General features: G+C 47.9%; 1 protein-coding gene across 1 annotated transcript in view; it reads left to right on the plus strand.

Annotated features, from left to right (window-relative positions):
• The window catches only part of Prkch (protein kinase C eta), a 198,938-nt gene extending 185,184 nt beyond the window's left edge, over window positions 1–13,754 (plus strand). Inside the window, exons 13-14 of the mRNA XM_032907939.1 lie at window positions 10,946–11,089; window positions 12,463–13,754. Of these exons, the coding sequence (XP_032763830.1) occupies window positions 10,946–11,089; window positions 12,463–12,609 (291 nt within the window). The 3' untranslated portion in view covers window positions 12,610–13,754. The remainder of the gene's footprint in view (window positions 1–10,945; window positions 11,090–12,462) is intronic.
• The last annotated feature ends 3,450 nt before the right edge of the window (window positions 13,755–17,204 follow it).

The raw sequence follows: 17,204 nt of genomic DNA on the forward strand, positions 1-17,204 counted from the left end.
GGCTTACAGGGACTCCAGTCAAATACTGTTACGGGAAATGTCCCAAAAATGGCTGTCCAAAAAGAAAGGTGATTAGCATGAAGCCAGACAAATCCTTCAGGACTGGAGTTCCTAAATGAGGAAACGATATGCCTGCAGTCTTTCAGGGAAGCTGCTGGTGGGATCCTTCTAGAAGCGACCCATTGACTCACATCAAGTATAACATTTGAGGCAACAGAAAAGAACACATCTTCCCAGAGACTTGGTATTTGACGAGTTTTTAGCCTTTATTTTATTAAAGCTATTTTTTCATCTTCCTTATACTTCATAGAATGTTCATTTCCTGAGATCAGGGCCTCTTGGATTTTATTGGCAGGAAGTTGTGTGAGGAATTCCTGTCTCCTTTGTTTTCAGATGGGCTTACTGATGATGGCTTTCATACCACAGGTCTCTTTAATCTCCACCTCCAGCTCCCCGACTAGGAAAATAAAGCTAATCAAAGGTTCCGGGACATGAGAGTGCAATCGCTATGTTACTTCTGTGAGCCGGCCTCTGTGCACCAGAAGCACTTTCTGAGATGGGAAAATCCTGAATGGAAGCAGAATTCTTCTCCTGTGCACATTCCTTGCCAGCTACCAAAGATCTACTTCTTTTGCAGTTATACATACATACATACATATATATATCATACACAAGACCAAGGATAGTACTGATAGAAAATCCTCCTCAAACACTGTCTTCTTTACAGTAGCAACTCTTAAGGGTGGCACCCAAACAGAGACATTTGTGTGGCTTGGTACAGAGCATCAGGGAGTTTCCTTTTTCTTGTACACTTGAAAGATACAGAACCTGAAGTTGAGTGGGTAGGGAGACGGGGACGGGGGTGAGCTGTTAAGAGTTGGGGGAGGGGAAGAATATGATCGAATATATTGTATGAAAAATTCTACTAATAAAGTTACCAGAGAGCAGTATAGCCTTGCTCTAGCTTGCTTGAGCTTGGTTCCAGGAGCACTGGCCAACACAGATAATAGACATAAATACAAAGCCATGACCCAGGGTTCCATCTGAGACACCTCTGACCTCATTTGTCCCGCCCAACACATGGCCTGAGTGAAGTTCCGTAGGTGGCCTGGATTTTATGAAACACAAGCGCTACCAGCACAGAGGAGGGATCAGTAAGTGTGCACGCAGAGGCTGCTGGGTTTGTGATTGAAGACTGGAGGAGGCACAGCCAACATTCTGCTGCAGATCGAGCACAGTTCCTGCCCTATTGTGGAGACAGGAAGAACACAGGGCACTGATTGTACTGGATTTTGATAACAGAAAAATGAAACAGTGTGCACTGTGCCTCTGGGGAGAGTTCACAGAAAATCCTGGTAGGCCAGTCAGTTGTAACCTGCCAGGTGAGGCGTTCCCCGGGGTGCCCACTCCTTCAGCCAAAAGGTTGGGGAATCTTGCTGTATCAGAATTCTTTCTTTATTTCCCTCCCCTCCTTCCCTCCCTCCCCTCCCCCCCTCTCTCTCGATAAAATAAAGATTCCACCCAAAGAGAAAGTAGCATTTACAGCTGAGGATAGTCATGTTCACAGTGCGAGCTTCTTTCTTCCAGAATGCCAATGACAAATGTAAGAAGAAAAGAGAGAAAGGTGAAGATTATAGACTCGAATGTTGACACCAACCATAGGATACAAGCCTTGCTTCCCATCCAGTACCACACACACACACACACACACACACACACACACACACACACACACACACACGAGACAGCACATTATTCTGTTTCAGACATTTCCAATGACAGTTGTTCTGTTCCCAGCAAAAACACTAATGGCAAGGAAGGAAGGAAAGGAGAGGAAGAGAAGAGAAAGTGGGGAATCTGTCTTTAAAAACTTATTTTGCCTTCCCTTATGGTGTCTTCCCTCCTCCACCCCCTGAACTTACTTCTCCCATCTAAGATGCCTGACTCTGGGCAACAGCCTTCCGCACGTGAAAATGGTAGCACGCCCTTTTGCTGTTTCTATCACGTCAGCCTTCCATGGCTTGTAATAAAGTCAAGTGGTCAGACTAGAGATGCTTCAGGGTCATAGGAAGGCAATGGCTTTGCTTTCTTCTCTCACTCCATGTGTTCGTGGTACACATCTTGGCCACTTCATTGGTGGCAGTGAGAGTGTCATATGGACCTGGAGAGGATGCATACCAAGCATCGTCAGTTCTCATTCAAGTGAAGCTCAAGGGCTAGGCGATAATCCCTACTGATGCCCACACTCCTCTCCAATCCAGAATCCAAGGGAGACAGTGATCCGGAGCAAAGGTTTCTGGTGTCACATGTGCCTAGGTACGAATCGCAGCTCTACCTACCACTTCCAAACCATATGGCCTTGGCCAGGTTACAAATGGGCCTTGTCCTCAGTTTTACAGTTGTAAAAATGAGAGTTTTCCCTCCCATCCCCAAGCTCCCAAAATAATGACTTTGAGACTCAAATTGTGTTCACAAATACCTTGGCCATAAGCTATTCCTCGACTGGCTCATAGATTAATCATCCTGTTACTTTATTCTAAGTTCTGCCACATGGCTGGTTAACTCCACTCAGCTCCCCTGCTTCTGTCCTCCTCCATGTTCCCTGGTGACTCCTCCCATGTCTGACTCTATCCCAGAATCCTTCTGCCTACCAGATGTCCCACCTTCTCTTCTACCTTTCCTATAGGGCACAGGTTTGTTTGTTGTTTGTTTGTTTTTAATTGACAAGTGATGCAACCATACAGTATATGAGATATTTTCTCTACAACAATCCCTAAGATAGGGACAATAACTATGAGTGTTCTAGGGGTTATGGGATTACGAACTTGAAGCATTTAACTTACTGCTAGGTGTAATGAAACACTATTACGCCTGTATAAAAATGTCTGCCACTCACTAAGCAAGAGCAAGGCAGCAACTCTACTGTCTTTTCTCCATGCTGTCCCCTCCTGCAGCTGCCCTTTCCTAAACGAGTATGGACACCTGGCAGGGTTGTCCTTTGCCATATGTCTGTGGATTACTAGTCCCAGCCTTGCCAGTAAAACCCAGGCAGGTCCGGTGTGAGCAAGCCAGAGTGTTTCCCTTCTGGCTCACCCAGTATTCTCGAGCAGCACCTACAGTGGAGAGCTTACTCTTTAAAGGTTGCAGCCACCTTCCCAGGAGACATTCTGAGAGTCCATTCTGTGCCCTTCCCATCCTGCTGCTTCTCATCCTTCTCTGTGAATTATCATCAACTTCATCTCAGGCGAACATCTGCCTCTGCCTTGTCCTGTACAAAACCGACATCAACACCGGGTGACCTTAGTGTCTGTCCTCTCTCCTACCTCCTTGCCTGCAGACTCACTCATGCAGCCTGTTCCTCTGGGACCACAGCTCTGAGATGGAGAGTGGTCTGGGCACAGGTCATTCCAAGTTGTGTGTCCTCCAGCTTCACCAACATGAAAGGAAGTGAAAGGTCAAAGATGGCAGCCATACTTCCCAACTGGGTCAGACTGTTCTAGGGCCAGAAGCAGAAGGCATGGGCCTGTGGTGTACATGCACGGGGCACGTTTTGTCAGCTCTGGGTGGCCTTCAAACTACGTGTCGACAATGAAGTTGGCCATTGTGGCAGGGAGCCAGCATCTGTTTTGAATCCTGCGTTCTCTCTCTGTCTTCCTCCCCTAGACCTCTCTTTAGAGGCATGAAACGCCTTCCTCCCGTTTTGGAGTGGCTCCCTGGAATATTGATAGGGGAGTCTTGTGGCTACATTTCCTTCCTTTCTAGCCTGGCAGCAAAAGCTGCCAAGTCTGTCTGCCTTTTGTTTAAGGTCTGAAATGAAATGAAAGGAGAAGGTCATTCTGTTGGCCCCACAGCCAACTCCAACTATTAACCAGAACGCACAGTGTTTTCTGACTCCTGGGAGAAGACGTTATTGTCTAATTGCTCAGTTTATGTAACTAGTCCTCTTCCTAAGAGATCAGGCATTTTGAAAGAGGATGAATAATTCTTAAATATCAACGTAGACTTGGATCCTGTGGTCTCAGGACTCATCAGTATCCAGGGGAGTTCAGACTCCGCCGTGTAGAACAGCTCCACACTCACACTTCCACATACATATATGCATTCAGCCTACTCCATGTACCCTTCCTGCTCTGCAGGTATTCTCTCAGAACATGCTTTAACAAACATCCACTACACCTCACTCTGGAGCTGCCCTCCCTGTAGACTTCAGTGGTGGCCTGGGAGCTTCCCAGTCTTAGAACGAGGTAGGCCTCTGATTCCTTCAGCAGCCTCTATGTCAACTCCACTTTCCTTAGGGGGATGCAGGGTGGGTCTGAGACACCCACCTCTCTCCCCTGCTCTCCCTCTGTAGTGAGACATTTGGGATAGAACCAGGTCTCCTAGGCCCCTCACTCACTCGCCCTATTTAACAAGTGCTTTTGTTGGCCCTGTGAACCGTCTCCTTCCTTTGGTGGATGTGTTCAGTCTCCTGCAGCCACACTCTGCCTTCTTGGCGAGCTCTCTCATTTGGACCTTCCTCAGAGAGGTCAGTGGAGGTAAGGTATATTTTAAGAATGACCTTAGATGTGAACTGTTAACTTGAGTTAACATCTGAGTCCATTAGAGGCAGGAACAAATTGAGGACATTTTCTGCAAAAGCATTTGGGCTGTCACGATTCAGAGCAGAGGACCAGTGTTTTCAGAGACAGCTGCTTGCAGTCCTGGATAGCAACCCCTCCACCTCCAGCTCTGTCTCCTGCAGAACGTGTGCTGTGACCCATGTCAGGCATAGGACTGTTAGCGTTTTCTTAACTCTTTAGCTCTGCATGTCTGGAGAGAGTAGTTACATAGGAGCTGTAATCCACTCCCCCCCAAAAGTCTTATCCCTTAGTGCCACCCCTTTACTTCCTCCTTACAGTGGTTTCCTGTCGTAATAGTCAACACTCTAGAGTTTCTGGTTTCTTTGTGTTCAGTTTTTGTCTCCTGTTGTCATCTTAGATCTGCGCCCCCCATACACCCCTCTCTCTGAGCCTTATTGGTATTTGGTAGTCTAGGTTAACCTCAAACTTGCAACAGGCTTCCTGTTATTGGTGTGAGTCATCATGCCCAGGTAGAACTTTTTAATTCTTCTATTCCCGAGATCAGAAGCCATGAAAGTTGGCAAGTGACACCAGCCCCATGTGAGGGCTCTGGCAGTCTGTATGGCCACCTGGGGATTCCATACCCATCACTGATCAAACCCAGGCCACTCCTCTGAAGGAGCAAAAGCTCAGTGTTGAAGGTATCCCATATCTAAACGTGGCCTTCTTGCAATTTGGCTTTTAAATGAATAAATTAAATGAATTGCTTATCATTTTTAAATGGTAAATAACTGAAATTGTTTTCAACCGCACGATGTGAGTTAAGAAAAATGGGCCTCAGTTCTTTTCATTCTGCCCACCCTTCCCTCTCTCCCTCTCATCAAACAGTCTTGCCCACCTTCCCAGCTTCAGCCTTTTACCCTCACATGTCACTGAGAGATCTAACCCCAGCCTGCACCCCATATAGACATGCTTAGTTGTCTCTGTGCGGGTGCTTTTTATCTCAGATACAAAACTGAGCATGTCAACCACCCAGATTTGGCAAGATGTTAAAACCCTTAATTAAATCAAACAATAAACAGAGGTTCTCCAAAGATCCACATGCTTAGTCAGGATCTGGCATGGCAATGGTATCCCGCATGCCAATATGTAAACCAGGAGCCTGTTGTGGGAGGGTGACACTAAGGGGGAATTCTTGAAGGCCAAATGAGGAGCGTTCCGTAATAATCCCAGGCTTTATAATCAATAACAGGGTTGATAAACTAGAAGCACTGGGCAGACAGCCTTGCAGAAGTATTTTCTCTGGAAGGTGGCGGTGGCATGTGTGCTGCTGGGCAGTCCTCTGTCACAGTTCTTGTTACCAGGTGTCCATGTACGCCCCCCTCCTTCACAACCTCTCAGCTTTGCTAAGGTTCAACACAGGTGACTCTACTTTGATTCTGACTGATGCAAAATCTTAAGGAATACTTGTTTTTGTATTTATTCCCCTGACTACTGCTGTTGATGGTGCCATTAATAGTAAGGCTGGAAGACTTGCCTTGCCTGGCTCTGTCAGACAGCCTGGGAAGATGCTCTGACCTCAGACTCTACCCTTTCACTTAGCCCTAGGCATGTTTCTTCTTTAAAAACTTCTAGAACTTGCTTCAAACTCTCCCTTTCCCTAGATTACAAGCACTGTAGTTTCTGAACTTGCCTGTCATTTCGACTGTCTCAGTCTCTGACTGTGCTCCCCAGCCCCATATGACTGTGCTCCCTTCCCTCACCTGACTGTGCTCCCTAACCCCATATCACTGTGCTCCCTTCCCTCACCTGACTGTGCTCCCCAGCCCCATATGACTGTGCTCCCTTCCCTCACCTGACTGTGCTCCCCAGCCCCATATGACTGTGCTCCCTTCCCTCATCTGACTGTGCTCCCCAGCCCCATATGACTGTGCTCCCTTCCCTCATCTGACTGTGCTCCCCAGCCCCATATGACTGTGCTCCCTTCCCTCACCTGACTGTGCTCCCCAGCCCCATATCACTGTGCTCCCTTCCCTCATCTGACTGTGCTCCCCAGCCCCATATGACTGTGCTCCCTTCCCTCACCTGACTGTGCTCCCCAGCCCCATATCACTGTGCTCCCTCCCCGCATCTGACTGTGCTCCCCAGCCCCATATGACTGTGCTCCCTTCCCTCACCTGACTGTGCTCCCCAGCCCCATATCACTGTGCTCCCTAACCCCATATGACTGTGCTCCCTTCCCTCACCTGACTGTGCTCCCTAACCCCATATGACTGTGCTCCCTTCCCTCATCTGACTGTGCTCCCTAACCCCATATGACTGTGCTCCCTTCCCTCACCTGACTGTGCTCCCTAACCCCATATGACTGTGCTCCCCCCTTCCCTCACCTGACTGTGCTCCCCAGCCCCATATCACTGTGCTCCCTTCCCTCACCTGACTGTGCTCCCCACCCCCATATCACTGTGCTCCCTGCCTGTGCTCACCTGACTGTGCTCCCCAGCCCCATATCACTGTGCTCCCTTCCCTCATCTGACTGTGCTCCCTAACCCCATATGACTGTGCTCCCTTCCCTCATCTGACTGTGCTCCCTTCCCTCATCTGACTGTGCTCCCTTCCCTCACCTGACTGTGCTCCCCAGCCCCATATGACCCCATATGACTGTGCTCCCTTCCCTCATCTGACTGTGCTCCCCAGCCCCATATCACTGTGCTCCCTTCCCCAGGTTCCTTACTTATTCGTGGCACTGTGGCCAGTCTTCCTTCCTCCTTATACACTTGTGTTAGTTAGGTCAGACTCCCTGCCCACACACATACCCTGCCATCCTCATGTGCCAGCTGTCCCAAGCTGTTTGTTCTTCTGTTGGTGTCCCAGGTGTGTTTGTTCTTCTGTTGGTGTCCCAGGTGCTTGTGTACAGCCAGGCAGGTGTACTGACTGTCTCAACGCCAACTCCTCCACGACACTCACTAACATCCCTAATGCCAGCTCCAAGGCTGTTTGCTCAAGCATCCTCCAAGCTCTCACAGCGTTTACTTGTTTCTGTCCAGTGCCTCCAGTTGTGTGTCATAGTTTGCTGCTGGTCTCTTCTCTTGATTGATACTTGGATGGAATGGCTATACCTTTGTCACCTGCACACTCCCAGGTTTAGTGCACTGTCTTGCACTCGCTGTATAAACATGCAATATAAACTTTGTACGTGGAATGGAAGATTTTTCTCTTCTTAATTGAAATTGGTTTTGATAATTTTTAAGTATCACGTTTGCACCATTTTAACCCCTTCCTTCCCCCTCCAAACCCTCCCAGAGCCCCCACATTCCCGCTCACATTCATGACTTTTTCTTTAATATTATTATACACACCACACAGAGCACACACACACACACACACACGCACACACACACACAGCGCCTATTGGTCCACTTGGTTCTGTCTCATGTATGTGTGTTTAAGGCTAACCTCTTAGGATTGGATAACCTACCCGGGAGCTCATCCCTGGGCAGCAGTGATTCTTCCTCCCTTGGCAGCCATCGTCTGCCTGTTCTCATCTAGAGGTGAGACCTTGTGAGTTTCCCATCCCCTCTGGCATGCCAAGTGGTATTGTTACTACGCAGGAAACTGTCTCCTAGCAGGCATTCTGTTCCTCTGGTTCTGACACTCTTTCCACCCCTCTTCCATGACTTTCCCTGAGCCTTCTGTACAGGCTTTGCATTGTGGATGCACTGGGGTTGGATACTGGGCACGATCAGTTGGTCTCTCTTTTGACCAGTTGTGGAACCTTAGAATAGTCGCGATGTCATTGCAGAAAGAAGCTTCCTTGATGAGGAGTAAGTTACTCTTATCAGGCTGGGTTAGCCAGATTTTCTGGTTATGTGGAAGACAATTATATCTAAAAATCTCAAGTCAAGGTGTTTAAAACAAAATAAAACAAAACAAAAAAAAGTCACAGCACCAGAGAGATGGCTCAGCAGTTAAGAGCGGGGACCCATGTTCCCAGCACCCATGCAGGCAGCCCACAGCCACCTTTAAGTGCCACTCCAGGGTATCTGATGCCTCTAATCTGTGCTGGCACCTTAACTTATGTGCCCTTAGCTACAGAGAGATAAACACACATGCCCATAATTAGAGATGAAATAAATCTTTAAAAATGTTAAATTAAGAGTATTCGAAAAGCTTGATCAGAACCTCACAAGAAAGTATCTACCATCCGAGGCCCATCCCGGTCCAGTTCTAGAAGTGTGCACTTCAGAAAATCACCATGGTGGTTTTTGTCTGCTCCTCCTTAGACAATGCTTCTGCCCCATTCAGTCCCAGTTTCAGTGGCAGGAGCAGGGAGAACGATCAAAGTCAGACAACAGTGCTTCTGCCATACCGGCATCTAGAGTCCTGCACTGTCCCTCTTTCCTACAAGAACAAGTTGCACCTATACGTTCACAAGAAATCCTCTGCTCCCATCACTGGCTGAGGTAGGGGCTTCCCACAAGCCATCTGGGTCTCTTTCTGTGGTCCTTCTTTCTCAAGTTTTTTTTTTTAAATTTCATTATTAATTCTTAATGAGCTCATAACATTGCAGATACCCGTCCAGTTACAGTCTGCAGTGCAAACAGCTGTGTGTTGGACCCATGTCTTCGAATGCTTACTTTGTTTTGAGTCCTAAGCTTGAATCCAGTATGGTAGAACCTCTAATTCTTTATCACTCGAGGAGAGGAGAAGCCATTAAACGCTATCAGCATCTTCGTTCTTACCAGTTCCCCTTTGACATCTTTTTAAACATTTTGTGAAGTGGGTGGCGTAGGACTGCTGTGTGCCGAGGACATGTGGCCGCCTTTTCCTTTAGCACGATCCTTCTCAGTTAAACCAACACTGAGACCGTCATAGCTCTGGCTTCCTGACATGACCCAGGTGTCGCTGACTTCTGTGTCTTCATCAACAACAAGATTGCCTTTGGGAAAAAAAAAATCATTACATTTCTGCTCCAAACAGTTCCTATAAACACAGAATTACTTTTGTTTTATGTTCACAAGTCAAACTTGAAAAAGATATTTGGTGACTGTCAGAAGTTGGCATTAGTCTCTTTACAGATGACTTGGTTTAGAGTCCAGAGGTGTGGCTCAGAGGTAGGGTACTCGCCTCTGTCACACAAGGCCCTGGATTTGGTCTCCAGTACTGGAGATCGAGCTTGGAAGAAGCACAAAGAAACTTAAAGTAACTTCAGTAAAACCACAACAACCTTTTCACTTTGTTGGTTTCCCATGGTTCTGGGATAGGATTCAGCACCTCTCTGTGCTAGGTAAGCACTCTCCCGCTAAACCCCACCCACAAGGCTGCCTGTTTTATTGCTTTGTTTTTGAGACAAGGCCCTTACATTATAGCCCAGGCTGACTTAGAATTCACCACGCTCTTGCCTCAGCCTCAAAGGAATTACAGACACCACCATGCCCAACCCAAACAATCTTTATTCATATTTAGCTTTTTTTAAAAAAAGGAAAACCATTTGAAGTTAAAATGATATTTTGGCCCTGAAAAGTGAATTATCCCAAGTCCTTCATTAGGAAAAGATTAAAACATCAAGACCACTTGTAATAAGGGGAGTTAGCCCAAAACGCCCAGGAGCTGAGCACAAGCAATGTCCTCCAATTTGTATGAAGATGGAATATTTGTGTATGAACAGCACGTGAATATTGGCATTTTTGTTTTAGCTTTGGTCTGTGCAGTCCCACAGTCATCTAAAGACAGAAAAGCTCCATCTTGAACTCTAATATCCTAGCCATAGAAAGGCAAGCAACCAACCTTCATTTTCCCTAGAGCCAGACACGGAGGTTTCTAGAGTTTTTCACCCTGCTGATGTTTTATAGAGATCTCAACAACAATGACTCTCCCTCTTCTCTGTGGTCCTGGAGCACATAGGAACCCTGGCCAGCCGTGCAGCGGACAGAACAGTGGCACAGCTGTTCCTAAGGGCAGCCCACAGCTGCCATGCTGGGAAGAGGCACACCAGTTCACAAGGAGTTGCCTTTCTCTAGAGAGGAAAGAAAAATACCCAGTGTTTACAGAAAAGAAAATTGGACCCTTCAGCCTTCTTTTAGTGGCCGTGCCTGAAATGGCAGCAGGGAAGGCCAAAAATCCACTCAGGCAGTCGAGACATTGAGGCATGATTCATACTGCCCAGAATGGAAAATCCAGCTAGTGAAGCACGATCAGCCAAAAACCTCCCAGAAGGCCCTTTGCCAGGGCTGGTGCTGCTGCCCTGTGAGGCAGCTGTATATGAATGAATGAATGAATGAATGAATGAATGAATGAATGAATGAACAAATAACAGTCTCTCTCTCTCTCTCTCTCTCTCTCTCTCTCTCTCTCTCTCTCTCTCTCTCTCTCTCTCTCCCCTCTCATAGTTCATGACCAAGAACCCCACCATGCGCTTGGGCAGCCTGACTCAGGGAGGCGAGCATGAGATCTTGAGACATCCTTTCTTTAAGGAAATCGACTGGGTCCAGTTGAACCATCGCCAGCTAGAACCGCCTTTCCGGCCCAGAATCGTGAGTGTCAAGGCCACCGTAATAGTCTCCCTTTTCTTCAGATGACCAAAGTCCATGGGAAAGCTGGTATCTCCTGTGGAATGGCCGGGTGAAGGTTGGCCAGCCCCTGCTGCAGAGCGAGACTGGGCTGGTCGCCCCTGAGACAGTGACTCTCCATGTGGTATTTCACCACGTTTTTGTCTCTCACTTGTGCTAGCTCTACCCTCCCTGAAACTAAATTAGAAGATCCCAGCATCTAGTATGCCTAAGCTGCTTTCAGTTTCCCTGGAAGAATTTAACTAATTGACGTCATTATTCCTAGCCACTTTCCCCATATTCTTGGGGCACCGTTTGTGCCTCTCCCAAGCCCCAAGATGGTAGAGAAGATACCAGTGCTCCTTCACTGAGCCCAGCTCCTGGGCCTGCACAGCTTGTCATAGCTACAGTGATAGAGGACTCAGGCCAGTCCGGCAGGCAGAGCCCCTTTGGAGAAATACAGAGGACAAGAACGGTAGCCATCTAAGCCACCAAGCCTGAGAGTGGCCCAGCTCACAGTCTTTGAGCTGAGCTGTATGTACAGGCATCAAGGGATCCCGAGTAGGGGAACAGGCTAAAAATAGATCAAGACTGTCAGGAGGAGACACGGTCTGAAGGTAGAGGAGAAGCGTCCTTGTCAGATAAGCGGAAGCTCTAACAACGATTAAAAAGAAACGGACCTCCTTAGATTGTTTGTAAAGATTTTGTTTGCACAGTTCTGTCAAACAGAGTGAGCTTAGTCTGTGTCAGCCGCTCAGATTTCGGATGTCCCGCAGCCCTGGAGGGAATCCCACCAGCTCCAGCCTTGAGGGGTATATTGTTTCTGACCAGTAACGGGTCATATACATTTTTGCCGTAAGCCCGACAGCACCAGAAAGTGACTCGAGAATCTCAATCCTCTCAAATGTGTAGTGTGTGTGCAAACACTAAGTGAGCTGAGCGTGAGTTTACCCGACCTCTAGCCAGATGTGAGTGGGCATGCCTCTCAGCAAGGCCTGCTGGGAAACCGCAGCTCAGTGAAATGGAGGCTGATGGGCGAGTGAGTAATAAGCAAGTCTGGGTGGCCACATTAGCTCTTTAGCCTCACGGTCCAAGGCTGACCCATTTCCAGGACGCAGCGACTAGAGGGCGGGGCATGGGACGAGCGATTTGGCAGTTGGCAAAGGCCATAATAATACACGTGGTGGAGTGGCCATGAAGCATTGCTTAGTCACCAGGCTCACAATCGGAAGTGCTGCTACTGACCAAGGCTGCAGGGCAGATCCCTGAACTCTTGAGAATGGGCTGAGAGTCCCATGCTAGAGGCAGAAGCCCCAGATATAGGCAAGTTGACCACAGTTTCCATTTTTCTTTAACAGAAATCCCGAGAAGACGTCAGCAATTTTGACCCAGACTTCATAAAAGAAGAGCCCGTTTTAACTCCGATCGATGAGGGACATCTTCCTATGATTAACCAGGATGAGTTTAGAAACTTTTCCTATGTGTCACCAGAATTGCAACCGTAGCCTTATGGGAAGCAACAAAGGGAAAGGGGGATCTTTCCAGGGATTTCTTGTGTGGGAAGTCCCCAGCTCCCGCCTTTTAACACCACCTTCACCTTCACGGAGCAAATGTTCACAACTCTGCGAAGGGCGGAGCCTCAAGAGAGCCACTCTGTCAAGTCCCGGGGAGCCGCGGTACACTTCGGTAGTCGATACTGAGGTAAGATGTTACAGAGACGTGCACCGCCCACCCCCCGAGTCTCCATGGCTTTCAGGCTTGGAGTAAAGGACAGAAGCCAAAAGAAGAGATGCTGGGTAACACGGGAGGTCCTAGGGATCCGCAGCCAAACAGGCTTCTTGTTTTTAACTGCAAGAGACAAATCTAGACTTTCTGTGGAGCACCCCACACTCTTCTTCACGCCAACAGTGCAGTCTGCGAAAGATCAAATGCTGATGAAGAAGTTAAAAGTCTCTCTAGGGAAACGGACGGCATTCTAAGCAGATTGATTCGCTTTGAAGAAACCGCAGCTGGGCGTCCTTCAAGCTCCCAACCTAAACCCAGTGTTGAGAACAGAGGTTGGACACCACGATGACCTCTGTTGTCTTGACAACAACTCAAGTGTCTTGAGTCTCTTCCTTCCAGTAACTAGATATTTATTGAGTGTCAAATAAAAAGGTGCCATACTCTTCAGTAGTGTACACGGTAGAGTCACCTTCATGATGCCTTTACTCGTTCTGGGGTCCACCTAATGGTGTTCGCACTCTGCGAAAGGCCTCTCCACATTGCATATAGGTCTGTTTTCTTTGTCTCCTGTTCATAGAAGGGCCACCACCACAGTAGTGCGGTCAGCAGGCGGGCTTCCGCTGCATGCCACCTGCTGACTGGCCGGTGGAATCTAATCTCCTCCACATCCTTCATCCCACGTCGACTCATTGGCGAAGAAGTCCATGCCACTCCCATCTGCGAACACGTGTGGCAAGTCCATTGGCCATCTACTTAAGTTATGTTTCAGAGACAAAGAAGGTTGTTTGATACACACATTAATAAGTAGCGCTGGGTCTTGTAAACAAGGCCGACGACAGAGGTGTACCTTTTCATGTGTAACCATATATACAGTTGAAAAAATTTTATCTGGCTGGAAATAAAGGCATTTTGTAGCAAAAGGAAATTTTGTGAAAAGAACGATTTGTTCCCTCCCCAGCTCAGAGGATAGATTTCTAATCACACTAGAAAGCTTTCCGCAGTTGTTAGAACTCAGGACTGTGGGCAAACTCCTGAGAGGGGGCATTGGCATAACTTTTTGTATCCCTGAGGAGGGTGTGGTCAGTCTCATTGGTCCACACTTTTACTCTGAATTGGAGCAGTGACTTCTGGGTATTGCTGTAGCAGGCTGAGCCTCAGAATCTTAGCAGCTCTTCAAAACATTCATTTGTCCTTCACATGCTGTACGTGTCTGTGGCCCTCTCTCTGATAATTGTGAAGTCCTAAGGTCTGTGGAGCATGAAGAGAGATGGAGGAGGTACTCGTTTGCTTCTTAACCACCTCCTCAGAGGAGCACATGCAACCCCTCTTGCCATCTGATTGGCCAGATCATGGCATCCCTAAAGATGCAAACAGCCTAGGGGAATTAGGAGAGAGTACCAGTCTCCACCATCAGTCCTTCGGGGGGCGTTCCAGGGTGAACATCTTTGCATGAATAGAGGAGCTATGAGCCTTCCTGCAAATTTGTTTAGCGCAGTTCAGTAGCTCTTGATGCCATGTCTGTGTGGCAGGCTGGAGTAAATACTACAGTACGTCTTACAGCCGAGGTCAGAAATGCTCCGAGAACTTGAGGTTATTGATTTCCAGAAGTCTTGACCTTGATAAGGGGTAGACCTCGATATAAAGTCTGAAGTTATACATTCTAATTTCACAGTCTGCTGGAAAAGACGGAATTCTTTCTCATTGGAGCTTCTTGGTCTTTATGTTTGTTTTATGTAAAACCAGTTGTACAAACTTTAAGCATATTTATTTATTCAATGCTTCTATGAATTGAGTTCTCCCATGGTCATGGTACAGATGGAGAAACTGAGGCACAGGGTGTTTCCTTTTTTTAATAGCTTGTCCAAGGTCACACAAGAAAAGCATTAGGGCCAAGATAGGAACCAAGCATTTTATTTCCAGAGTCCTTGCCTTTACCCCAAATGAACAAGGCTTTTCCATTTAAAATCAGTTCTATTGCCCTACCTTTGTGGGGTTGAGAGCAGTTAAAAGGGTGTAGTCTGGGGTTCACAAGAGCAGGAAATAAGCTGCCAGACTGCAGGAAGGCCTTAGTCATCCTTACCCCTGTGCAGAACCATAGATCTGCCGGGGAGATGGCTCAATCTGCAATCAAGGGGTGGTGCTTCTCACCCCTGATTCAGGGAACTGGGGCAGGCCCGGGTGACGCAAGAGTGACTTCAGTTTCCTCATCTTTCAGAAAAGGGGAGAAAGAGGAAATAGTCTGGGTCACATTGAGTCCCATAAACTCCACTCGAGCTAACCTCTGGGCTTTGGGAGTTTACAATCCTTTCCTCCTCCTGGAAGCCCGTCTGGCTTTTGGTAACTCCCAGCCTCCTTCTCCCTGAATGGGCTGGTGCAAAAGTCACAGCTGCAGTGAGAAGCAGGTAGGTGTGTACAGCCACCAGGAGAGCCTGTGGTGTCACCTACACAATTCCAGCCATGAGTCCAGCGTGATTTTCCTGCCAGGAGAAGAGCAGGAGCTGAAACACTGTCTGCCTGCCCGCCACGTGTTGGTTTTCACTGGGTGTGCCATGCCTTCAATATTCCAGTCACACATTGGTCCCTCACCGCTTCCCAAGCCAACTGCCGAGACCTTTCCCCTTACGTAGTCTTGGCTATCCGGATTACTCCATCTGGTAATGTTAACCTATGACAACCAGCAGCTGTGGTGCCCAGCCTTCATGGGCACACTGGGTCATAGAATTTCTCCTTTTAGATCATCTGAAGATGAGAGTCCCATCTGACCTCAGACATTTGTGCAGGAGATGAACCTACTTGTCACAGGTTCCTCTGGGCTGGGTTGCAGGTTGGCCGGTTCAAACCAGAGCACAGCTGTGACCAGAACTCTGTTGTCTTCAAACCAAAGCTGAGGGGTCCCCTGGGCTTCATTCATCCTATTTCCACCACCACCCCCTACTCCTGGTCAGTTGTCTTTCCCATCTCCTATCTCCTCCTTTGTTCCCCCCTCCCCTATTAGCTTTCAGAGCCAGTTTTCCAATCAAAATGACTTAAAATCATTTGTGTGTTTATCTGAAGGTTCCTTTGGAGCTCAGGAAAGTCAGCCACCTTTCCCATGTATTTCTGCCTCTGTTATCCCCCTATGGGCCCCTGCCTCAGCATAGAATACCTAGGAATGCCACTTCTCTCTGCTGTGTGAGGCAAGAGGCCCCCAAGTTAAGGGAGCATGCTTAGTGGGGAACAGACATATGGGGTGAGCCCAAACTCTCACTGTGTTCTTAAGCAGAAGGAGTTGTTCCCCAGTTTTAGTGTTCTTGAGACTGAAGTACAAATGGCAGTGGCTGCTGGCCTCGTGTCACCGCCTCGGGCAGATGTAAAGCATCTGGTTAGTACAAGGACACCAAATGTGCTCAGTGCTGGCTCTCCACTACCAGCCGGTGTGTGGAACTCGGGATGTCCATCAGACAGTGGTCAGGACAGACACCCACAGACTTCATGCCCATCTCATAGACGTTGACCCAGCCCCAACTTAAGAGGATTCAACTCTTCTGCTTGGCTTCAGAACCTCTTCAGTTGACTAAGCCTTCTGGGGAGTTTTTGAGTCAAGCCCAGTTGCCAAACAGGATCACTTTTAAGTTTTAAATGCAGCTCACTCTAAAACAACCAGGCCAAGAAATGCCCATGGGTTTCCATAGTGGCTTTTCTCTCCAACACGATAGGAATTCTTTTGTCCATTTAGGCTTAGCTACAAGATTCATTTAGTTCACTCCTGACCAATTAGCTCGAGGACTGCACCCATCCTGGGCACTGACTGGACACCCTATGATGGTCGTCATTCAGCGTGCTGTGCAACCAGTGTCCAGAAACCAACCTATCCAGGATGCTTGGTTCTTGCCATGTCCAAGGGCCTGAAGCCAATGGCAGAACCTACACCCTCTCCTCTTTAAAGCAAGCTCTCTGGGGATGTATTGTGGTAAAAAAGAGCTTCCACGAGCCTGTAAATTCTTCTGGATACAGCCCCAGATGTCCCTGCCACCAGGCCACAGCTCTTCCACATCCCTACAGTTGCCTGTCTTATGCCACCAAGGTGGTTATTACCCAACAGAGACTTCATTCTTCCAGTGGCCTGAGCTGCAGCTAGAAGAATTTGGGTGAGACAAAGGGAAAGTTGTGTCAGTACCAGGTGTGGACGTGTTCGAGTGGGTTGCCAAAAGAGAAACAATCTTTAGAGGCATTTCAAATTTAGAAACCAGGGACAGTCTAGTAGTCATTTGACCGGAGAGTGCCAAAAATACCCTGAATGAGCTCTCAAGGTTTTCCAGCCCGGTGCTCTGCTGGCTAAGAGTAAGCAGGTGGCCATGCTCAATGAGCCTCTCTACCCTGACTGATAATGTTCCTG

Source organism: Rattus rattus, chromosome 7 (assembly GCF_011064425.1).
Source record: "Rattus rattus isolate New Zealand chromosome 7, Rrattus_CSIRO_v1, whole genome shotgun sequence".
Taxonomy (NCBI): Eukaryota; Metazoa; Chordata; class Mammalia; order Rodentia; family Muridae; genus Rattus; species Rattus rattus.